At 38.2% G+C, this 26,516-nt stretch overlaps 1 protein-coding gene across 1 annotated transcript in view; it reads left to right on the top strand.

Moving 5' to 3' along the window:
* The window catches only part of pmfbp1 (polyamine modulated factor 1 binding protein 1), a gene marked incomplete at both ends in the record, with an annotated part of 92,528 nt that overhangs the window by 40,932 nt on the left and 25,080 nt on the right, over positions 1 to 26,516 (top strand). The window contains 9 exon segments of the mRNA XM_084404346.1: positions 574 to 663; positions 2,420 to 2,476; positions 5,448 to 5,636; positions 9,633 to 9,770; positions 9,846 to 9,926; positions 13,990 to 14,157; positions 20,915 to 21,085; positions 21,162 to 21,392; positions 22,889 to 23,119. Of these exon segments, the coding sequence (XP_084260472.1) occupies positions 574 to 663; positions 2,420 to 2,476; positions 5,448 to 5,636; positions 9,633 to 9,770; positions 9,846 to 9,926; positions 13,990 to 14,157; positions 20,915 to 21,085; positions 21,162 to 21,392; positions 22,889 to 23,119 (1,356 nt within the window).

Here is a 26,516-nt window from a genome sequence, read left to right on the forward strand (position 1 = left end):
AACAGACTGCTTCTTAGTCTGCGCCCCCCTCCCAAAACGTCGAACCGTTGATAATGATAAACACACAAACAGGCCGCGGCGGCTACGTCCGTGTCTGTACGACACTCCATCTGAATTGCATATCCGCCCTGCCGCTGAGATTGTCATAAGCCGTATTAAGAAAAATGGTCACGCGGTTTGACACAAATTGGAAAATGACATTTGGAAAGCGCCGCTGCGGTGGAAATTAGAGATATTAAAATTATAAATCAATGTCTGGGTAGAAGGAACGGATGGGGGGCGGGGGTTAAAGGTCCCCTCATGACTAGGGCTAATCTAAATCCACCGGGCTTTGATCGTTCATCCACTGTCCACTCGTAAAGAAAGAAGGGAGGATATTGTGTCTTTTCTGTGGAGTCAAGTCAGCTTATTTAGCGGCTCCCACAACACAACCTGCTAATGGATCATCTCAAAGGTGTGATATGCATTATGCAAAGGCATCCACTTGACACTTTTAACGAAGTCTTTCCTCCCTGTGTGTCTCACCTTCAGTTGCCTTTCTTCATGCGTGTGTGTGTGTGTGTGTGTGTGTAGGAAGAGGAGCATCGGCTGAAAGTGCTGCAGATTGATGAACTCCAAAGAGAGGTTGACAAGACACTGGCACTGCTTGAAAAGGAGAGAGAGGTCAGCAAACCCGTTCTTAATAGCCGCTCACATGCCCTTTTACGCATGCCATGCGAAAACGTAAGGATGTACCTCCCATCGCCGTGCACTTGCAGTTCATACTTCTTTCTTTGCTTATTTTTATTTCTTTTTCAAAGTAAAAGGGTCTTAGAAGTTTGGGCCTGCTGGGTCTCTGAAATCCTTGAGACTCTTGCTGTGCCCTCGTACCCTTGATAGTGCTCAAATCCTCAGAAAATAGCAGCGTGTTATGCGCACTGAGATCAAATAGAACAGTTCGCCGCATTGACATGCTGGTTTATTATCTGCATTCTCTACCTCAGCTCACCTGAGCTCTGAACATCTGCTGCTTAGTTATGTTGGTATTGTTAATACACTGGTTGAGAGGAAGCTCAGGGATCATACTTTGTTGTCTGATTTCTCAGTTTGACCTTCAGACCTAAGATTGACTGTTTTTATGCTACAAGTATTGCGAACAGTGGAACTCAGTGCCATTTCAAGCGCCTGTCGAGAGCTTTCACACTCCGTTTGTTTTCAGTGACGTCTAGAATCCGAGTTGTCTTTCTCTCATAGTCAAATTATATTGAAAGAAAAGATCAAATTTAGTAAATGAGATATAAGTAATTCATTTGATTATGATTCTTTGCACAATGATGTAATGCATCATGGTTTAATTTGATTCATTTTTATTTATTATAAATAATAAATAATTGATTTATCTACTATTAAATAAAAATTATGCTCCCTCTTAACATATGCCGAACGCACAAATTCGGCACAAATAGTTGTAGGGACAATGTAAATTTTTGTGGAATATTGACAACAAATGAAACACCAGATTTTACATTCATAACCACAACAATTGTTTAGTTTTTTATACGAATGCATAATAAATTGGACAAATATAATCAGTTATTTAGTCACTGCAATTAATGCACTGAATTTTCACAGTAAGCCTGATGTATTACAGTGAACTGATACATCTTTACCTCAAATTGGGATGGTTTGCTTGCCTAAATATTTAATTGACCAAATTAATCATTGATATTTATTTATTTTTGTGTATTTCAAGGCTTGATTTATGTTTTGTTTTGTGTTTCTTGTTTTGTTTTGTTTTGTTTTGTTTTGTTTCATTTTGTATTGTTTAGTTTTGTGTTTTTTTGTTTTGTTTCATTTTGGTTTTGTTTTGTGTTTTTTTGTTTTGTTTCATTTTGTTTTGTTTTGTTTTGTTTTGTTTTCAGCCTGTCTGCTATGATTAACAGTTGTCATCTCCTTGTAACATTCATTTATAGTAGCTTTCTAGTATGTTGTGTTTTGTTTTAGTTCCGTTTATTGTGTAGCCTATAATGATGGCCTTCCATTTTGTCACATTCTATTGCTTCATTGTGTATCTTAGTTTTCATGTTCTATCCAACTTTTAACTAATCATCATAACACAGGATATGCACTTGAAGTTTTATTAAAAAATGGCCAGAAAATAAATGTGAAATGTGTGTTTCAGCACTTGTGTAACACTCATGCCTTGCATGAGACCTTACGTGTGTTTTTCCCTTCAAAAGAAGAACGAGACAATACAACAAAAAGCCATTGTTACATTCTCCTGCAGTTTACCTAAGGGGCAGAGCTCAGATAGATCAACTTCTCTAGGACACACTCTGAAGGACTGTGCATTTTCTTTACTTTCTTTTACTGTTGTTCTTACGCATTCATCCCTCAGCACCTCTCTGTTCTCTTCTTCTCTCCCTCTCTCTTGCTGCAGGATTGTGTAAAGGCCGAGGAGCTGAAACGACTGAGAGAAGATAAACTCAAGGACAAGGTCTCTCAACAATCCACCTATTAGCTTCTAAGCAATGTCTTCCTCACCGCAGTTAAGTGCCAGTCATAACCTTGCCATAATTTGAATTAGAGCTGCAACAGCACGTGTTTTTAACACCGAGACCCCCCACACACGCCTACACAATCGCCAGTGATGGCTCCGCTCAAAACAACGTCTAATATTATGACTGGCCCTAAAATGAGATGTAATATTAATGTGCTGCAGAGGCCAGATCTCAGCATCAGGAGGTACAGTTAAGGGCAGTCACGCTCAACAGGCCACTATTGAAAAGATGCTCTGAAAAAACTGACGTGCAAAACGACATATTTTCCAAGTTAATAGAGCCCCATAACCCCAAATATTATGATTCTCTTACGATGACCCCCTTCCTAAAATATCAAGGAAACTATATATTTAATATATATATATATATATTTTATATATTTACGACATATTTTATACTATATATTTTATATTATAACTATATATTTTAATTTGATATACTATATGTATAATTTATTTTACTGTATTTTGCAGTGTCCATGTAACATGATACATGTAGTTACTATTATTTATAATCCTAATCCAGACCCTAATCCTAGCCCTATAGTAAGTACATCAGTAATTACTCAGTACTTAAATGTATAATTACACTGTAATTATACTGTATTTGTAATTACACTGTACACCTTAAAATAAAGTGTTACCATATTTTTTATTTGTATTTACTTTTTACCCCTGTTTAATATACAAACCCCAAAAGAAACTATAGCTCTCAATAGAATAAAATAAGTATGGCTAATCTCATAATTTCTGACCAGTCTTTAGAAAGAAGAATGAATAAAATAATATTTAATTTGGAAAATTTAATTTATTTATTCCTAAAAATAAATTCTGAATATTCTCTGTGGATCCCCCCTAACAACCTTTTCAACCTTTACTGGACACCAGTTTGAAAATTCATGAAGTTGAAATAATAATAATGATAATAATAATAAAAAACATCAAATTTGATTAATTTAATTATTTTTGACACAATTTTTTCTGAACTTTTCCACTGATCCCTTGCGGTCCTCTGAGGGTCCCTGTACTCAATTTTAACTAGTCAGCTAATCAGGTCTTAAGGAAGCACTATAAACTAGCCGACCTCACTAACTGACTAGTTGTTTGTTGGAAGACTAGTTGTCCATTCTAATCCATCCTTTCCCTGAAGGGTGAAGTACACAGAGGAAGTGTTAAGGTTGTTTTCCACCTGTGCACAGTTGAGCGCACAAGCCTTTGACTTTGACCCATTGACCTTGAGCGCAGATGGTCCACTTTTCTTTTCAAGCGCTCAGTTTACTTGCACAGGTGTATTGTTTTCCTCACACAAGTCCGTACGGACACAAAAATTGGACTGTATGCGGATGGTATGTGTGGACATCAGTGGACTGTGCCAATGGCGAAAGGTTCGTCACACGGACTGTCTGTGAGACGAGGACAAGGGAAGCATGCTTTTGGCCTTAGGTAGGCTGGACCCGTGTAAGCGTGAGGAGGGTAACCTGAGGGTGAGCGCTCACTCTCTCTTGTTTTTACACTTTGGCCTCCATGCGCTTTGGGACCTTAGCAAAGCAGCTGCTTCAAAGTGCGACCAACCGCCACTTACTGCTGCGTTTTCCTCCGCTCCTCGGACAAGATTACTTTCCAAACACAACGCAGACAGCTTGATTAATAGAGGGGTCCGCCGAGGTGCCCGCAGTATATTTTCACACTTATTTCATTCGCATAGACTTTCATGCGCTGATCCTTTCACCGCAGGAGTCCGTCGGTTCATAAAATACATACGGCCCTTTGAGGCTGTCTGTGAAGACTCTGGAAGATTCTAGATGTGTTTGAGAGCTGATGGACAAGGTCACTTCTCATCTGTGTGTGGACGTCAGTCACGTAGTGATGCGACATTCATTGAAAGGTTTATGTAAATGTGGAACTTCTTACTGAGGATTCTGTATATTTGGAGCTGAAGCTGTAATGTACATACTGTATATGGTCTCAGCTGTCTTAAACTCTTTAGCTCAGTGTGTTGGCCTTTTTGCTACTTTTATTTGTACGGACAGTGATAGATAGGACAGGAGATTATGGCAAAGTTGAATGATATCCGGAAATGTTGCAAGCCAGATTCAAATTTGATTTGCCCACATGAACACAATGGATCAATGTGTCAACACGTAGGGCCAAAGCTCCAACAGAGTAGATGTGTTTTAGTTTTTTTATTTATATAATCTGGAGACAGAAATCCACTCTGTCATGGTCAATACATGGTCATGTATTGGTCAGAACATATGGAAACCCTGTATAAATTAAAACCTAACAAACTTAATTTCGCAAAATATTTTGCTTGAAAATTCTGATAGCTTGTAATGTAAGTCAATGAGATCTTTATAATAGTATATCAGATTACTTGCCGTACATAAAATGCATCGTTGTCACTCTATATCTTACAATAGTATGTCTTAGTAAGATAATATTTAAATGCAAAGATCTGTAGTTTTAAAACAATAATGCAATGAAGATTGAGACATGAACAAATAAACATTCCTCAGAATCATATTTGATACTCATATTTTAACATGATTTGACAAAAAAAAATAATGCATGGATAATCAAGTAAACCTAAGTAGCTTCTGTCCAGAAAGTGTTCATCATGAAACAGCAATATAAAAGTTATTCTTACATTTACTTTATAAAAATCAGTAAAGATTTCACAGCAAAAAGACACATGAACCACGACCTGAACGTGGACCGTTTCAGAATGATACTAAAAGACCTTTTAGTTACTAAAAATTATAAGCTATCAATCTGACAACGAAGGGATGTAGTAGATTGTGTACAACAGGTTTTTCAGCCAAGTTTTGATCATATTGATCATTTAGTAGACTTAGCAATACGCATATCAAATATCATACAGTGTATCTTCCTGTACATGTGTGTGTAGGTCAGGCATCAGGAAGAGCTGACTGCAGAGCTGCAGAGAGGATTTGACCAGAAGGAGAAAGAGCTGAAGGAATGGAAAGAGCGATGGTACTCCGTCTCAGAGAGCCTCCGGCACGCACACACACAGCTCCAGCAGACCCAGGACAGCCGAGACCGGGCCGTCAGCAGCCTGAAACTACAGCAGGAGAAGGTGATGTGGACACACTGCATATAGCGGTGAGGGCAGGGGAAAACAGAGAGTAGAATTAACGGATAATGGTCAAGGTCAACATTCAGAGGTAAAAAAATCATTAAATTCACATATTTAACGGAAGGACTTTTGTGTGATCAGTTTGAAATCATACAAACAGAATGAAGGGGTTATAATTTCAATAAATGCATTCATGGCATTTAAAAAAAAAAAGAAGGCGTTAAACATTTGATTAATATACATGCTTTAACCTGTTAACTTTTTACAGCCTACTCAAAATGCCAAATGTAGAAGAGGAGTGAGATTATAGATGTAAAGCTAAGGATGGGGGCAGGTGAAGAGCTGTGATGGAGACCAGAGGAAAGACTGAAGGCAATAAATGAGAAAGAACAGGGGCGAGTGGGTGGCTAGAGGTCTACAGGTCGCCTGACTGTGACCCTGTGACCCTGTGACCCTGTGACCTCTCCTCATTCACACATCAGCACACTGGGGACCAATTAAGCTCAGCTCCAATCGGTGGACCAGCAAAGGAAATTAGCTTTTTCAGCTCCACCTACACACACACACACACACACACACACACTTTAAAACATGCTTAATGTACATGAGCACAGGGTTTTTAAATCATCATTTTGCACCTAGACAATAGTTTAGTTCCAATCTTTAACAGGCGGAAGGAACCGAAGAAATGCAGTCTATTAATGATGGCCAGTAAGTTGGAGTTTTTGTTCAGTTTGCTAACGATCAGGACAGGGATTTTTTTTAAGCTGGGTAACACTTTATTCTGATAATCCACTTTAGACATTCCACTAACAATAACAAGTAACTTTGCAACTACATGTCAAGGCAACTAACTCTCATTAGAGTTTTAGTAAACTGTTAGGTTAGGTTTTTGGTTAGTAGAATTAGTTGACATGTGCTTGCAAAGTTACTTATAGTCTGTAGAAAGTGTTACCAAAAGCTGTATTTTCAATCATAAAGTTTAGTTTCAAGTATATTTAGATTTTGATTAAAAAGTCCTTAATGTCAGCAAGAAATGTAAATGAACCCAATCTATTTTCTAAATACATGTTATTGACCTTACTGCTCTTAAACTCAAGGAATTCACTTATTACTTAAGCTTATACCCTTCACACGACCCCAAATACCAACCTGACTCACCACAAATCATGACAGAATGCTCCATGGACCCCTGCTGCTTGAATTTGTGTTGTGTCTTCTTCCTTTACGATTACTGTAGGCAATATGAGTAGACGGTCTATTCTCTGCTTTATATCCTGCATACACTCACAGAAATGCACTAAAATCATATTTTATTTGAAGTTGGATCATTCTGTTTGGAATAAAGGGGGGAATGGTACTTTAGCAGATAATTATGTGTAATCCACAATCATTTCCAATAATAACAGACAAAGTGGTTTGAGCCCACGTTATCCAATTTGCCATTTAATGTGAGAAAGGCTGTTGCTCGCTCCCTAAAAATGTAACCATTTCCTTAAATTGTCAATTTGCCCTGCATCCAGAAAGCATGGAGGGCAGAAAGAATGGAACATTATATTCCAGTACTGTCCTCATATAGAAATGGAAGATGATTTTTTTTTTTTCTCTCTCTCTTTCTTTGTTTTGAACCCTGCTGTTTTTAATTGAAGCCTGTTCTGGGTCTTTTAGCCTGGTCAGCATGAGGACACACTGGAAGCTTTGAGACAGGAAGCAGAATTCTTGAGAGATACTATAACTCTGTTATGCTCATCGAGGTTGCATTTATTTGATCCAAAACAAAATCAACATTCAGTCTTCGTCTCACTCTCAGCCCCTCAGCGATCTCATAACGTCTTGTTCAACTGACTCATTCAGTTGCTAAGGACGCACAATGGTTCTACTGTGGATTTGTTGCAAAACAGAGCAAAAACAGGTTCTAAGTCTAAAATGAAAGTCACCTTACATTAAAGGACAAGTTCGGTATTTTACACTTAAAGCCCTGTTTACAGATCGTTTCTGATGATATAGAACGGTTAAGATTAAACTTTGGACACATGCTGCTGTCCCGAGAATTTTAGGTTTATTTCGCTTTCCCCGCCACCTACACAATGGCAGCCTATGGGCACTGGAACAATCCTTCCTAAAACGCATTCAACTTTCGATTACAAAGACGTGAAACTCACCGAGTGTTCACTGATATGCTCACACAAAAATCGCTGCAAAAGATGCTTTCCAACAGGTTTTATCGTAGTTTTTGTCCAACTCCATTGACTTGTATTGGACGAGCTGTGTGAGGTACGGTATTACCAGAGCCCGTCTACGGAGAGCCTTGGCACTCCCTATTCAGCCCCATTGTATTGATTTTGGTTGCAGTTCCATTAGAATTCCACTGGGGGTGATCGCGAGCGAGTGCAGACTGAATGGGAGTCAATGGGGCTATACGGCTAAATGTGTCTCTTTCACCCGATTGCCGTTGAGAAATCTCAGATTTGATTGTAGGCTTTGCAAGTTCAACATAGGTTATAGGTCGAAAGTTGAATGAACGAGTACTTATTTCTTTTCGATTTCTTACAGGTTGAGTTGTTGTTGCCCATAACACGCTAGCATTCTGACGTCATTGACATTTTAAAAGACTTTTTAAACCAAATAAGTGGCTCTAAAAAATCTAACACCCAGCAATGTGTAATTTCTTTGCATCTCCTTTCGAATACAACATTCAAATTACTAGACAAAAAATTATATCCTGAGAAAAGTGGATTTTGAGGGGTTTTCGCCATAGACCTCCATTCATTCTGCACTCGCTCGCGAGCGCCCCCGCATGGACAGAGACGTGTTACTGCAACCAATCCAGAACCCGGAAGTAAGCAGAGAGTGCCAATTCTCTTCCTATTAGACATTCTCTGGTATTACTCCGCCGCTTCTTCTTCTGCTTCTTCTGTGTATTCAATTAAATGCCAGTGGTTTGCTTGCAATTGGCAAAGGTGCATTATCGCCACCAACTGGGCTGGAGTGTCTATTATTCAAGCTCTCAACGGAAGAATCTACGGGTGTGAGGCGTTTGGAAAAATAGATCCACAGTTTTACAACGAATGGTAAAACACCTGTTGGAAAGCATCTTTTGCAGCGATTTTTTTTGTGAGCAAATCAGTGAACACCCCTGACCACTCGGTGAGTTTCACGTCTTTGTAAACGAAAGTTTAATGCGTTTTATGAAGGGTTGTTCCAGTGCCCATAGGCTGCCATTGTGTAGGTGGGGGGGGGGGGGAAGTGAAATAAACCTAAAATTCTCGGGACAGCAGCATGTGTCCAAATTTTAATCTTAACCGTTCTATTTCATCAGAAACGATCTGTAAACAGGGCTTTAAGTGTAAAATACCGAACTTACCCTTTAACTTCTTGTTTATTGACCTGTTGTATAAAATCGACACCATTTGCAATCATGCTGATATTGGTGAAACCGGCACTCTATATCCTGATACAAATATTAAAAACAAGAACTCAAATAGGGACATTTAGCCTCATATATCTTGATTTTTGAGGGGCATTTTTATTCATTTTGGTGGCATTTTTGCCCCAAGCCCCAGTTAATTTCCGTGTTGGCAGGGGCCAGGGCTCTTCTGTTGCGAGGCCCGTTTCAAGTGAAATATAGCACAAACCGCTACTGCTTACCACTTTCTTCAATACTTGAAGTTCTTCAATACTTGTTGCCACGAACCTGCCTTTTTTACTTTTGCATGTTTTACTTTGAACTAGTTTTATTGACTGTTTATCCAGTCTGCCGCTCAATTGGAATAAACAAGTGCAGTATAATGTGTTGTGCAAGGGAAGCCGCTAGCAGGTCTAGATCAGAGAGAGATCAGAGAGAGCTTAAAGACTGATGAGCATCGATACACTACCTGATACTACACCCTCTCCAGCCGCCATGATCTACACATCAATAAACACATCCACTGACCGGCATGATGCAACCTGACCTACAATAACAGATCTTGCATCTCTGTTCCTATGCACGAACAGCTGGATGAAGAGGAGTCCACGGTCTCCAGGCTACGTGATCTTCTGGCCTCCGGAATAGCTGAGCTGAACTGTGACATCCAGCATCAGGAGGAAGACTGCAAGTGGCTCATAGAGCAGCAAAGAGCAGAGCAGGACGAGGTACAACGCACCACATACTTTGGTAAAACTGTGTCTGGTAAGGCTCCTGTAGAGTGAAACCTGTCTGTGTGGTAGGTGTCCGATAGAGATGAGGTTCAGAGACTGACGGCAGACATGTGGTCCGCTCAGGAGAGTCTGACCTCTACACAAGAGGAGGTGAGGGGAAACCTGTCAATCATTTGGTCCACTCACCTTTTGTCTGTTTTTTAAGGCATACACATATTGAAAATATAGTCACCTACACTATCTTTCAAATGTTTGGGGTTCAGAATGACTTTTTATAGTGTTTAAAAAAAAAAAACTCTTATGCACACTAAAGCTGCTTTTATAAATACGGTAACAAATACAGTGGAAACCATTAATATTGTGAAATATTATTACAATTTAAAAGAACTGTTTTCTATTTTAATATTTTTTTTAATGTAATTGATGGTAAAGTTGTATTTTCAGCATCATTCCTCCAGTATTCAGTGTCACATGATCCTTCAGAAATGATTCTATGCTGATTTGCTGCTAAAGAAACATGATTTATTATTATCTATATTTAAAACAGTTGTGCTACTTAATATTTTGTGGAGACCATGATACATTTTTCAGGATTCTTTGATGAACAGAAAGTTCAAAAGAACAGTATTTATTTGAAATCTTTTGTAACATTATAAATCTCGATAAATTGTTTGTGTCCTTAATAAAAAAAAATATATATTAGTTTTGTTCTAATCTGACTGACACCAAACCTCCATTTTCTCAGACAAGTTTTTGCTCCGATAGTAACCAGATAGCTTGTCTTATTTAGTTAGTAACCCAACAGGTGGAGCTTAGTGAAGGGTTATTCTTTATTTTATATTTTATTTTAAAAACATTTTAACTGTTGGCCAAGTTTAAATTATTTGTTACGGATCCTGTAAATAGAGCCTCGCTTGAATCTTTACTTGGTATATTACTTAAAATTCTTTACATTTAAGAAGGCTGTAAGAAGTGCTTTTGACCTGAAATCTTTTGATCAAGCTTTCCCGCACCAAAAAAGTCATAATCCATCTCGTCACGACCACTTTCGTATCCTCTCTCTGACTCTGAGAATTAAATAGACGGTTTTTGCTACGGTACCTTTAAGACTTCTTTATATAAATAGCTTATTTTAGTATAGGCTAACCTCAGCCTCAGCATACTTGCATAATTCACACACTGATCAGAGAAAACTGAAAATATATATTTTTTGTAAAAAGTCCTCCAATAAGCTTTGTTTTGTTTACAACTTTGAAAAATCATTTTTACAGTGAGTAAACGTGGTCGGTCACACTGCATGTTAAGGGTATTGCAAGGGTTTGTGCCAGAAGCAGAAGCCATGCTTGTAAACATTGTTTCATTTTACCTTGATCATATCAGTGTTGATTATTCATTTATTTTGGTGCTAAGATGTAGCTCATGTGCATATATAACTCATAGGCCGCATTTACATTACATGGTTCAAGTGACCCAATTTGATTTTGTCCACCCATGTGGCACAGATCAGATATGACACAAAGCACATGATTCCGATACTCTCAGATCGGTTTTAGGCCGCATATGTGGAAATTAATCTGACGTGAATCCGACTGAAGTAAGTCATTGACAGTGGCAAATGATGTCAACTCAGGTGGACACCAACCACGATCACATGACTTCTTTCAATGACGCAATGGAGGATGAAGGCTCAACTCAATGTTTTGCTGACCTTTAAAGATGGTGCAGAAAGCAAAACATGATATTATTTAGTCTGCGTCCATTGCAAATCGTGCCGTTTTTACTTCCTTTTCGGCCTAAGCTTTTCCGGGTCAGTGCGTCTACCTTGGGTTTTTTCGCCGAGTGTAAATGCAGGGATATGGGTCACTTTTAAAAGAAGATGTACAACAAATCAGATATAGTCAACATATCGGAATTGGGCATCAAGACCTGCAGTGTAAATGTGGCCTTCGATCAGAAGGCTGCATCTGAAGGTCTCGGACAGGATCAAGGACACGGGCCGTCCAGTCCATCCACACTCGCACACAAACATACAATAAGATGGACCCGACGCCCGCACGTCTCCCTCTTCCCTGTGTGCCAAACTTTTGCATAACTTGTCAGTTGAAGTAGAAGCCTGTGCTGGTTTATTTATACATCTCTCACTGGTCAGTTATTTGTTTGGCAGAGTGTCCTTGGATGTTTTAAATGGGACAAACCTGTCACTTCAGTGCTGACTGGATGTTTTGAGTTCTTTGAGAGATTTTCTTTTTCATATTTATTAATTTATTTTGACTTTTTTTTTTTTTTTTAGAGCGAGCGAGCGTGCAGTGAATAATGCATTGGATTCTGCTCCATGTACTGTTTTTATCATTAGCATTCAGCCCCAGTTATCTTCCGAACTTATGAGTGCCTGTGAAATGTTTGTGATGTTATTTATTTATGTTGCCCTCTCAATTATTCATTTGTTTATTTATTCATGGCAGAACTAACTGCAATTGGAAAATTCATTTTTGCTGAAGGGCACATCCAACCCCCCCCCACCACCACACCTCAATCCGCTCCACCTCCTCTTGCATGAAGGTTTGTTAGTAACTGCTTCATGTGGCATTTCCTAAGACTCAAGGGGAGATGTCATTTTAATCCAAGCAGACGGCTGAAGAGACAGACACAGAGAGAAAGAGAACGAGAGTACTCTTTTTGCACTATAGAGGTGATGGTGCGTGATTATAGAGAGACATTTAATGAAAGAGGGATGAATTTGACAGGCCTTATATATCCACGGCTCTGCATGTCTCTGTGCCACAGCCGTGCTTCATGCTGAATTCCCTCAGGCCTCTGTGCTGTCCTGCCTTTTCTGGCCATATTTATTTATAAAAATAAAAAAAGGCTTTATTATGCTTATATCAGAAGTCAATAAAGGTAATCTCAGCTGAATTTAACAGAGTTTGCCATGCTTAAAAATTTTCCACAGAGCATTATATATTATCTACTATATATGTTACCTACCGGACTAAACTTTAGAATTTTTTTATATGTTTTTGAAAGAACTATCTTATGAAGGCAGTGTTTATTTGATCAAAAATACAGTAAAAAACGTAATATTCTGAAATATTATTACGATCTAAATTAAAGCTTTCTTTTGAATATATTATAAAATTTAATTTATTCCTGTTTTGGTACACCTAGCAGCAAAATCGACTTAAAATACTGTAAAATAAAGAACACAAACAGGGTGCACTCTCTGCCGTCTCACTTCTTTCTGAAACACGACAAAAAGAAACTGAAACTCAATGAATACTTGCCACACAGACATGAGAGATATGCATTTAGAAAGCTTGAAGTGTACTTTTAAAGTTAGTCATTAGTCATATGGAATATTCTCTGCTTTTCATTGAGTTTGGAAGAAACTGTAAGGAATAAGCCTTGAATTTACCTCGGAAAAAGTTGTTCTTATTATTTTGAATGTTGGAAACAGTTTTTGATGTGTAAAATGCTTGTGGTTATTCATAATATTTTTTTAATAAAAAGTTCAAAAGAACAGAATTGATTTGAATTTGAAGTCTTATGTAACATTATAAATGTCTTTACTGTCACTTTAGATCAATTTTATGTGTCCTTGCTGAATAAAGTTTTTTTTTTTTTTTTACTTACCTCAAACATATTGAAGCATATTAGAATGATTTTTAAAGGATCATGTGACACTGAAGACTGGAGTAATGATGCTGAAAATTCAGCTTTGCCATCACAGGAATAAATTACTTGAAATTAATAAATATACTAAAAATAGAAAACAAAAATAGAATAATATTTTTCTCAATATTACTGTTTTTACTGTATTTTAAATCAAATAAATGCAGCCTTAGAGAGCATTAGAGACTTCTTTCAGAAACAAACAAAAAAAAACGCGTAAAAGTTTTTAGCTTAGATCTATGGCTTCACTATACTTTATTAACAGCCACCAATAATCATAATACTAAGGAATCTAAGCCAAAAACACAGTTTACCTTGTTGTTCCATACTTATTATTTAGTCATTTTTATACTGAGATTTATTTGTTATCAGATTTTCCCCCAATATCACGACTTAAAATGCGTAAAGCAGAATTCGGAGATTTCATCTAGGCGATTATGAGTTCCTGCTCTCTAGATACTGGCACTGGCTATCAAAAATCCACATTACTTGACTATTAACATGCATTTAATATTGTCATTGTGTGGCTGTGGCGTGTGTTTAGCTCGCAGAGCAGATGCAGGAGGTCCCGTCTAGGAGAAAGGAGGTTGTGGCCCTGCAGAAGGAGTTGAGCAGACTTCAGGAGATCCTGAAACAGAGAGAGGAGGTGATAGAGAAGAACAAACACAACACGACACGGCTCCAGCGAGAGGTAGACTCTCTTCACAAACAGGTAAACACACTAAAAATCACAAATTGGCCAGTCTGGGTATTGAGACCTGAAAGAAAACATGGAGTAAGCATGAGTTTGGTGGTGTTTTTTCTGTGTGTTCAGCTGAAGGGTGTTTGTGAGGTCTCCGGTGAGCGCACTCGCGTGTAATATTTCCTGTCGGCTGCATCGACAAACCACACATAGGCATGGAATTCCAATTAACTCCCTTTAATTAGGCCCTCCCTTGCTCATGGCACAGTTCCTTCATTTATTTTAATCTTGTTTATGCACCTTGATTGTTTCACAATATAGATTTTTTTTAATTAGGCAAGATTGATTAAATTGCATTGATTCTCTGTCCTTATTAAAATACCCCCACCCCCCCACTTTACTCTCTCCAAACTGGTGTTATTTTTCATTATTAGTGGTTGTGCCTTCAGCTTGGCTTTAAGTGTCTGTGTGTGTGTGTGTTATGAAAATAATGTTTATCATACTTTATTACAGCATCTGAAAGTCTGTTGTATTGGCAACCACTTCATGAGCGAGCAGAGGTTTCATTAGAAGCTTGTGTGCTGTTTATTAGTCGCAGTTTCTTACAGAATTGCTCCGAACTACATTAAACCAAAGAATACTGTGTTTGTTTTGTTTCAATTTTATTTTTTATTTTCCTTTTAGTTAATATTTAAATAACGTAACAACACATTCACATGTTCACCGTTCTCTGATGTTGTTTAATGGTCACATGACGTGCAAGTAAACTCATCAAATATTTTATCTTTTATTAGTAAGTGTTTTAGGTTACACTTTATTTTAAGCTGTCCGTGTTACAGTGTAATTATACACTGAAGTACTGAGTAATAATAATTAACTACATGTGCTTACTATAGGGTTAGGAATAGGGGTTGGTTTAGTACTACAGTAACTACTTGTAACTACACTCCATAACAACCAAGTCTCGTCGGAGATAACGCAGTTCAAGTAACATGTAATCAGATTACTTTTTTAAGTAACTAGTAAAGTAACGCATTACTTTTAAATTTACAACAAAGTAGCTGAGTTACTTTTTCAAGTAAGTAACGCAAATTTCTTTGTTTTTCCATTTATTGACTGACACCTCTCCTGTCCATGTTGAGAGAAATCAGGAGTAAGTGCAGAGGCGTTGTTTCGCTGGGTGTGAACATGAAGGTTCTTGTAGTTTTAGACTAATGTGAGCAGGCATATACTCAACTCAAGGAAAACAAACGTAAATGTAACATAAACAAAGAAACATGTCAGGACACTCACATAGCGCAGACCGTTGAACACCATGCCATAGGCGATCGCCCAAAACAACCTCCCACATGAACAGTTTCAGCGACAATTAACTCGCCGTCCAACAAGGTGTAATCAAGGCCACACCCCCTCCAAATGGCACATAAAATCACACACAAACCACACGCATAGCCTAGAATTTTTTTTCTTATTGTGTTAAACTTTCTCCTCCAACTATTCTGCGATCCAGAATGGCAGCAGCTGAAAGCTTTGTTTGAGCGGCGCCCTCTACTGTACAGGCGTGGATTTACATTTCCTTCAGTCTGAGGCTTATTCATTTCACTTTTGTTGTTTACATCTTTGGATCTTTTTAATTTTTTAATTAAAAAACAACCAAGCAAGTCCAACCCATGGGAGAAAAAGTAACACAAAAGTAACAACATTACTTTCCATAAAAAGTAACTAAGTAACACAATCAGTTACTTTTTTAGGGAGTTACACAGTTTAAATGCTTGCGTTTTTAAAAGCATTGGTAGATTCTTGTTGGCTGGGGAAAAAAAGTAATTCCAACAAAGTAGTTTGTATGTGTCATTATCGTTATAGTTAGGGTTGGACAACTGTATTCTCACGGAATTAGAACGTTAATTAAAGTCCTTGATGGGAATGGGCCTTAAGGGCCAGATTTACTAAACAGGGCAAATAGCGTGAGAGCGCAATTTCAAAACAGCGCCGATGTGAGTGGAAAGTTCTGTGCGTGATCTGACGCGCACATTAAAGAACACAGATGCAGTCAGATCGTTTCCATAATGACCAACACAATCTACCAGGTAGCGTCTGGTTTAAGACTTGCTTTTTTTGGCCAGTACATTGCCGAGCGCAAACCTTAGTAAATCGTGTTGCGTGATTCATTTAAAAACTCTCCTCCCATAAATTTTGCGCATGAAAAGGAAAATCCTACAAATGCATATGCAATAAGGTCAACTGCAAAAATAACCCTGTCCACGGCTTTTCAGCGCAAATTTTTCACTGCAAGAGGGTTTGCGCTGGAGTAAGCTGTTAGTTAATCTGGCCCTTAGTGTCTTGTTGGCAAATTTTACACAGGCAGTCAACACTGATTTTGTTTGCTTTATCTTTCGCTGTGGCATTAGATTATCATAGTAGATTGTTGTTTCAGCGAACGCTGACTGCTTGTCTGACACTCGAGGTCCTCTAGAGAAGATCCAGTTCTGCCACAGCGAGCATCTCAACCTCCTGCTGTTTGCTTCACCTGATAAACACTTGATGCTGATCCGTAGAATTTTTAATCATGAAGCGAAGCTCAGCTCTTTTAATTTTGATCGATGACTCCGTTTATCCTTTACATAACACATTCCCGTCTCTGTTCTACCGCTCCACCTCTCTCAGCACCCCTCCGCCTGGTATGAAAATGATATTAGAAACTAAATGAGATTTGAAATTGTGTGTTTGACAAGTGACTTGATGACAGGGTTTTATTGCAGGGCCTGATCCATGGAAATTTTATGCTAATAACACTGCTGGCCAACCGATCTAGTATGAAATTAATCAGCGGCGGAAAAGAACGAGAGAGCTCCATAAAATGGGTCTACCCTTCCTCTCTCTGTCTGAGTCTCATCTGAAATAGCCATGGGCTGTTGTCTGTGTGATGAGTTTGGGACTGAAATGGAGATTTTGAAAATTACACTGAGCTTAGCACTGATTCATGCTGTAATGCCGCCACGCAACACACTGCCGTCAGACAACATACAGGGACTCGAGAAGGTGATCATTTTTTGTTTACGTTGCTCTTGCCCATTTGTCATCTTGGACTTATACTGACACCTAGAGGTGTGGATGAAGTGTCACAGAAAAGCTTTTAGTTAATAATGTCATTATTGTAGAAATGCACTATTCTCAGTCAAGCCATGATTCATTTATTCTACAAGAGAACATGTAAAAAAAAAAGAGGGGTTACAGAGATAAAGTGATTTGGGGTCATGTGAACATGTCCACTCCATGTAAAATAAAACATTTTATTAGGCTACTGATACACTGAAAAAGCTCACTTTTCAAAAGTCCTATTGTATGAGCCAACTTGTGTTTACTTCTCCGAAACCGTCATCCAGTGTTCTCAAAACATTTCGTAACTGAATTGTACACAAAACATTCATTCATTAATTCATTCATGTTGTAATTTTTGGGTCATTTTTCAGTAAAAAAAAAACACCCACCAATAATCATGATGTACTTATGTAATTGGTGTTAGTGACATTAAAAGTACAATTACCTGCTATTAATAATAATAATAATAGTATGTCGATTTTACATGGCCTTGCAATGCTGACTGGTTAAACCCTCTAGATTTCATTCAATGCAACTGAATGAAAATGTTGGTGAAGTTCCATTGTCTCATGTTAGATTAACTTTTAATAATTGGAATTATGTTCAGAATGATCCTGGAGTATAATGTACGTTTTCAGCTAACCAATCTGGACCATGGAATATTAATATTAATACTAATATTGAGAATCAGCATTTAACCACACTTTTTCCTGTTTATAGGCATGTATAGTACATGCCATATGTGTCAAAGCAGCTTTTCTGTGCCACATCTGCAGTGTAAATCAATTTAGTTGTCCAATCAGGCATCCTCGAAGGATCAATTGTCCTAATATTTCTTGTGGTTGTCAAGCCCTTCCTCCACTATACCACCTTTTTCTAGCTTTCATCAACTTAAGAAACATTCATATGCTCTCCTTTCCTCTGCTTTCTTGCTTCATTTATCCCATTCATCTGTCAGTAGTTTTCCCATGTGCATGTCCATGCGCCTCCTCCCGGCTCGACTCCAAGAAAACAGAAGCGTAGGTGAATCACTAATGGAGTCATTATCAGGTTCCACTCGTTTAAAACAACACAATTAGCGCTGCAGTCTTAATGATGCTTGCAAAGGGAAGTTCAGTGCACTGAGGAGACTCCATCCAGGGCCTTCACCAACCTAATAAATCACGCAAGTTAACTCACAAAACTAATATACCGCATGTGTGTGCGCACAGTAGTCTGTGTGATTTATTATTTTCACCCTGCGAGACATCTGTTACAGTGCTCCTTATTTTTGTAATGCATCATCAGCCAGGGGAAAAAATAATATTATCCAATCTGGGATCAGCTCTCTCTGGAGTCTAATAATCTAATGTAGAGCTGCTATCAGTGAGCCACCACAGACACGCTTCAGGGAGCAAACAGGCTTCGTGATTTCTGTCTCAGAATCTCTAGCATTCATTATATATGCCTGTGTGTGACTGTAGAAGTGAGTCTGTAAATATAGAGTTATAATAGGATGGTTCCGACCATAAATGATATTCAATGAGCTGCATTTGAGATGTACTGATGCTAATTAAGGAATATCACACACGTTAGTGCTGTTGTACTGAATATAAGAACAGGTAATTGTTGTGAGTGTGGTGATGCTTTTCATACGACAGTTCTGTGCTGAGGCGTTGTGTGCGCTGTCTAAACAACATGCTTATTATAGTTCTAGACTAAATGCGAGCATGCATTTACTTATCTCAAATGCAGAAAAACAGATTCAGTATTCCTCAAAATGAATAAAAACAGTGAAATGCGAGCTCGGAATATTACGCAAATCTGCAACAATTAAATACAGTGCAATGCATAAGTGAATACACCCATGCTAAAGTTGACTAAAAAGAGGAATAAAAAATCATATTTTGGAAATTGAACTTAATGCCTTAATTTAAAAAATTAGGAAAAATCCAACCTTTAAGGACACCAATTTTCTTTGTGAATGAATAATGTATCGTAAATAAATAAATGTTCTTCCTTAAAATACATGGTGCATAAGTGAGTACACCCCTATGTTAAATTCCCATAGAGGCAGGCAGATTTTTATTTTTAAGTATTTTTTTATATATTTTTTTTAGGATACTATGCATCCTGATAAAGTTCCCTTGGCCTTTGGAATTAAAATAGCCCCACATCATCACATAGCCTTCACCATACCTAGAGATTGGCATGATTTTATTTCAGTTAGCCTAAAAGCTAGTTTGATTTGCATTGAGAGATGATCTTATGGAAAGTACCCCATGCCAATCTCTAGGTATGGTGAAGGCTATGTGATGATGTGGGGCTATTTTAATTCCAAAGGCCAAGGGAAATTTATCAGGATGCATAGTATCCTAAATTTTTTTTTTTTTAAATACTTAAAAATAAAAATCTGCCTGCCTCTATGGGAATTTAACATAGGGGTGTACTCACTTATGCACCATGTATTTTAAGGAAGAACATTTATTTATTTACGATACATTATTCATTCACAAAGAAAATTGGTGTCCTTAAAGGTTGGATTTTTCCTAATTTTTTAAATTAAGGCATTAAGTTCAATTTCCAAAATATGATTTTTTATTCCTCTTTTTAGTCAACTTTAGCATGGGTGTATTCACTTATGCATTGCACTGTATGTTCAATAATACAAATGTACTTAATCTCACTTTATTGACCAATGTCTTTGTTGATGAGCTTCGATTATCCAATTCAACCACAACCACAGAATAGCATCACATTTTTTGTCTTTTCTTGCATCCTATTCTTTTGCGATCCAGAATGACAGCAGCTGAAAGGTTTGTTTGAGCGTGAATTTGCATTTCCTTCAGCTCGAGGCTTAATCATTTCACTTTTGGCATGAAAGGGCCTTGACATTTGCCAAAAATATATCTATTTTGTTATTAAAAAACAAACAAGCAAGCCCACCCCACGTGAGAAAACGTCACGTAAAAGTTACGCATTTCTTTCCATAAAAAGTAACTAAGTAGCACAATTAGCTTTGCTAATAAAAATAGTGCCAGAAGAAGCCAAAGCATAAAAATTTGCATGTCAACCGGTCTAACCGAGATTTCTTCGGATTTTCGCAGCCGGAAAATTGCTGAAATTGCTGCACCTTTTGTCAAAATGTTTGTCATTTGTGGAACTAGGTATTTACTTGAAATATAAAAAAAAGTGCATATACAGTAAAATAATGTCTAATCTATTGGTGAAATACGGCAATAATAGGACTAGCAAATATTTGCCCCAATGTACAATATATTCTGCATTGTATAGTAGTTTAACCGTATCATTAAACCTCTAGAAACTATTATTTCAACCCACACATTTAACACGTAAACATTGACAAGGCATTGGATACCTTGCGCAGCCATGTCTCTCTATGCGCGGTTTCACAAAATGAATGTCCATTTTTATACAGTACATTATGATGTTCTGATGCCTAAATTTACATTTAAAATGACTTATTTTATTTTTAGTGTTTTATTCGGTTTTAGTGTTTGGTTGTTTTGACATAATCATACAGAACTTTATGCTATCGGACAGAATTTCAATTTCAGTGCATCACTAATCCGTTCTGATTCCACACCGCTCACATACTCTGGTCTGGGACGCCACAAACACAGACAAGCAAAGTGATGTAAACAGGGAAAAGTTACTAGGTTGGTTTTTGGTCTTGGTTCTGTGTCAGTGTATAGGTCAAAATGAAGAGCTGTGTGATCTGCGTGAGGAGATGCATCGCTGGCAGCAGGAGACCCAGGAGCAGAAGGAGAGCCGGGTGAAGGAGGTGCAGAGTCTCCTGCAGCTGCACAGAGATAACCTGGAGAGTCTGCACCGGCAGCAGAGAGACACCGAGGACGAGGTGAGGCAGCACAGCCGACTTCAGTTTCACCATATCCCAACTTCTGTTTCTAAATATAAGTGTTTGTGTGTGTCAGGCCTGCTGCAGGGAAGCAGCTCTCCACAGTCAGAATGCAGAGATGGTTCAGCTGAAGGCAGGTCTACTGGAGGCTGAGAAACTGGCCACAGATGCTGAGGCTCGACTACAACCTCTTAGTGAATCCCTCGAGTTCTGCAAACACAAGTACCAGGCCTGCCTCAGCAAGATCGCCCAACTAGAGAACACTCTGCTTAGCCGAGAGGAGGACCTGAAAGAGGCCCACAATCAGGTTTGGACTTAAATTAGTCTTAGTTACCTTTAGAATTAAGCATGCACGGTATATTGATATTGACTCAGTCATTACCATCCAGCGTACACTACCGTTCGTTTGGGGTCAGTACGATATATATATATTTTTAGAAATGAATACTTTTATTCAGCAATAAATCGATCATAAATGACAGTAAAGACATTTATGAGGTTACTAAAGATTTCAAATTAATGCTGTTCTTTTGATCTTTCTATTCATCAAATTATCCTGAAAAAAAGTATCACAGTTTCCAAACAAACTGTTTGTTCTTCTTATTCATTTAAAGACTTTTGTTGATCTTCGACTCATGAGTGTGTGATTACAAGTGACAAGTGACAGCAGAAAATCAGCATATTAGATCTCTGAAGGATCATGTGACTAAAGACTGGAGACGTTTGCTATTACAGGAATAAATTCCTTTTTGAAAAATGTTCAAATGCAAAACAGTTATTTGAAATAGTGATAATAGTTCATATACTATTTTTACTGTATCTTTGATCAAATAAATGCAGTTTTGGTGAGCAAAAACATTTTAAAATCTTATCGACAGCAAACTTTTATTGGTAGTGCATAACCGCACAGAGAAAACGTCAAATTACTGTACATCATCAGTCTCATTGTACTGTACTTGCAAACAGGGCCTAAAATTGATGTTCACCATGTAAAAAATGGGCGTTGGCAAGTACATAAAATGGTGTCACTCTATAGTTAGCCGGTAACATTTTTATGTGAACGTGAACGACGCTCGGGACAGTTAACGGGCCAGCGCTGCATCGTCATGAAAGTTTAAGCCTTGAAAATCTAAATATTCAGGCGCAAGAAGACACGAAAGGGAGCTCATTTCGTTACTTGCAAATACTAAACTAGGCTCTTTCACACCGTCTTGTGCTTGAGCGGACAAATTCACACAAAATTAAGTAAATAATATCCTAGTCGGTTATGTCTTAAGTGAACATAAACCGTTAAGAAAGTAAACGCATGTGTATCAGTATATTAGACCCGTGCATTCGCTCTTAAAGTGACAGCAGCCTTATATTCCTGACCAAAAAAAATCACTCACTGATCTTGACTGAATAACTTTTGTAACTTTAATTAGGATTGATTTTCAGACTATGCAGTGTTATTTTACATTTGCTTACTTTATTAAATTTCGTTAGCTGAAAACTACTGTTAGACCTACCTGAAAAGCACTGCTTATTTCATTTGTATATTTGTTATATTGTATTTATTTGTGCTTTTGTTTGTAATTTGACTATTTGTTCTTATTTTATTACTGATATGATTCATATTGGTGTCAACAAAGACCAAAGTCTCAGTCACGCACTTGATTTATAAAAATATAGCTTTCTGCAGCATTTTTGAGCTATAGTACCCTGAAGCTAGAGGCTATATATTAAATTACTGAGAGAGCTGACATCAGTGGTGATAGTGATATGTTTTTGTCTGTGTGTGGCTGACTGATTTGGTCTCCTCAGGTGGCCCAGAGGGAAGAGCAGGTCCTCCGTCTGAGAGCTCAGGTTATTTCTCTGCAGGGAGATCTGCAGATACACTGCACCCAGCTGGAGAGCGGAGACGATGCCCTTGCAGCACTGAGCCAGAAGCTCCGAGACACACTGGAAGAGCTGGAGCAAAGGCGTAATCACACACAAGAGTGTGAGCTGCTCATCAACACACTCAGAGACACAGCTGCTAGCCTTCGTCGACAGGTAGCCCAACCGGAAACACCGTTAACTAACCCATAGCTCTTCGCAGTGACCATGATTTTTCCCAAGTAAGATCAAACATCTTGGTCATTCCTGTCAAACAAATGTAGTCCTAACCCTACCTCTAATCCTAAGCATTAAGAACCACTAAAATCAAAGAGAATGAAACGATTTGGTAGCTGGGTCAGTGATGAATAAGAACTTTCATGAAAACATCTTCATTATCAGTATTCTCAACACAAAACTAGATCAATATCATCATCAAAGTTTTAAATATTACTTGTGTAATATAGCAGTTATATAAAGGTCTGCAAAATTTTAAAGATCAAAGTGCACGACAAATAAAGTTATTGTCTCCTAAAAGAAAGAATAAATTCAGTGTCACTTCTTGACATCTTCCTCACATTTGCATAATGCCAGCCTATGGTCTTCATCTTCTTTGCCTGAAAGTGTTTGGTTCGTATTGTTAACATGTCGAGAAGACGTTGTTTTCTGTGCTTCAAAAGCAAATCCACTTTGCATGCACTTCCAAATGATGAGGATTCGTGCTGACATTGATATTGTAAATCCGACCCCATCATTACTATTCGTATCACTTAGTATCAAGCACTGAGGAAGTCTCCGGAGTTGAAATTCAGATATGGTAATGGACGTTTCATTTCCAATACATGCTGTAAGCAGTTGACCAATTACAACAGACTGGGCCATCTGACCAATCAGAGCAGAGTAGGCTCTCGGAAAGGAGTGGTTTAGAGAGTCTGAACCCGTTTCAGAGTCCGTTTCAGACACTGTGAGAAAAAGAGGTGATGCTGCTATGTATATTATGAGAAAATGAAAGTGTTTTTTGACTTAGATGCATGGAGATCTTTTGTAGGAGACCTCCAAAACAAAACTAGGAAACTTTAATACTGTTACTGGCTTAGAAAGCACACGACGAAGGCGATGGTAAGCAATACAGTCTTTAAACAAATAACAAACTCAGAAGATTCACGACACGTTCACAAACAATAACCGACAAGGACTGAACAGAACAGGAAGTATAAATATACAAAGTAAATGAGGACACTAAACAGAAACAGCTGGACAAAGATGAACTAAACAGAAACCAACTAATTGAGAACTCATACAGACACGACAGGAACGACTAAACAGAACATAATTGTGACAAATGCTTTACGATTTTCATCATGATATATGGACAGTTGTCCTGAATAAAATATAGAAATGAATATTAATTCAGTAAATGAAAACATGCTCATAATAGAAGTGTTGCATTTAAGACATTGTATGTATGTATGAATAGCATTTTAATGTATTTTTGAAACAATATTTAGATCCAAACAAATCTATGAGCATCATGTCATTGACTCGTGTCAATGTTTCTCTAGGAATGTTGATCCAAGAAACGTGTCCTACTTTGGCTAAATCACCATATTTTCACTCCTGTGAGCTATTAAATAGAGTATCTTGGGTCCCAGTGAGATGCTGCAGATTTGCACTGTGAATGCCCCATAATGCAACAGTCATAACACACTCATCTCCTCCCTAGAGTTGAATTCTGTTGGGTTTAGATTGCATATCAAGCCAAATGAAACCTAGTTACCACATGTACAGGTGGAAAGTGGCTTGTTAGTGCAGCTTGAGGTGTGAACACAATGGGGAAGAGAATCTACGCCACTCTACGGGTGCAAAAGCCAGTCTGAGCTTCAGATACGTTTGAGTGTTCTGACTGGATTGTATCGATCCAGGTCAGAACCCTCACGCTTCGTGCTATGTGCGGAGAGAGCATTTTCAGGTGTTTCATTTCCCACAGTGTCAGCTGGAGAGCTGTGATAGGCTCTCTTGAGGAATTCTGGGAGTTGAAGTTATTATTGATTTGTAGTTGTTGGGTAAAGATTGCGTGTGTGGCCCTTTCAGACAGCTCGGCTGGTGTTTAAATGGACCTGAAGTTGTTTTGATTTGCCTGTACATTGACCGGGAGGGGCGGCTGGTTGGCATAAAGTGGAAAAGCCTGCTGGGTCTGTGGTGTCTAGTCGAAATAATGGGCATTGCTCTCAGCGGTGGAGGGACAGGCCTTGTCTACAGCCCAGCGGTGCAGTCACCTCTGTCGGATACAGTGCACACTAGGTGTGAGGACCTTCCTGCCCTACCTTCCCGTTCCTTTTTCTCCTCTAGCACCTCCAGCTTCTCCTCTCAGATGTCTATGATGCTTAGCGTCCCATTAGCAATCCCTAAACATCAGCCTCATGCATGCTATATTGATCCAACTGTTTCCAGTCAGGACCTCAGAACACACGTCCTTCAGCCGTTCGCTCCCATGTCTCCTTCCTGTACGTTTAAGCTTCCCTTAATTGCTCCCTCTTACTGAGAACCTGCTGCGCCCCGGCATTACAGCACATAACCTTCAACAGTGTGAGAAGGGAAGTTTCCTTGATGTGATGTTTTATATCACAGTCAATCACCTCACTCTTTTTTCATCTTCAGTGGGAGCTGTCGGCAATAATAATACTCTTAAAGGAGAAGTTCACTTCAGAATTAAAATGTCCTGATAATTTACTCACCCCCACGTCATCCAAGATGTTCCTGTCTGTCTTTCTTCAGTCGAGAAGAAATTAAGGTTTTTGAGGAAAACATTACAGGATTTTTCTCCATATAGTGGACTTCAACGGGAACCAACGAGTTGAAGGTCCAAATTGCAGTTTCAATGTAGCCTCAAATCTAGCGAAACCATCGGTCATTTTAAAAAAAAAAAAAAAAAACATTTATATACTTTTTAACCACAAATGCTCTATGTAAGATTTTTTTTCTTATGTCTATATTTTATGTCTATTTATTTCTTGTCTGTATTGTTCATGTGTAAGGCACCTTGAACTGCCAGTACAATATCATGTTCTATATGACCTTCCTTGCTTATTCCTAGCTCATCGTTGATTTAGTCTTTCTCCGAACAGCAGCAACAGGCAGTGTGACATAACAAAATATTATCTTCGTTAAGTCTGAGCCCATTTGGAACTGTTTTATATTCAGTCCTCAGTTCTGACAGAACTGTGCTGGACTGATTTATCTTTCTCATAAGGAAGAACTTAACAGGCATTAGGTCCAGTTATCAGACCTTACTCTAACTGAAGAAGATCAAGACCAGATCGAGAGAGAGCTGCTTATGGTTTTACATGCTGTTTTACAGTTCAGAATAAGAACTACCCAGTCTTTCTGTCCAGAATACTGCTTATTTCCCTATTTTATAACACACAATAAACCGCATAATCATGGCTCATGAATATTGATTAGATGACAGATCATTTTTCACCTACTTAATATTTAGTAGTCTTAACTAAAAGGCAGGTAATTGGGCGCAAGTGGCCTTTGGGGTTATTCAAGATATATATTTTTTAATATACAT

The sequence above is a fragment of the Rutilus rutilus genome (genome assembly GCF_951802725.1).
Source record: "Rutilus rutilus genome assembly, chromosome: 3".
In the NCBI taxonomy this organism is placed as follows: domain Eukaryota; kingdom Metazoa; phylum Chordata; class Actinopteri; order Cypriniformes; family Leuciscidae; genus Rutilus; species Rutilus rutilus.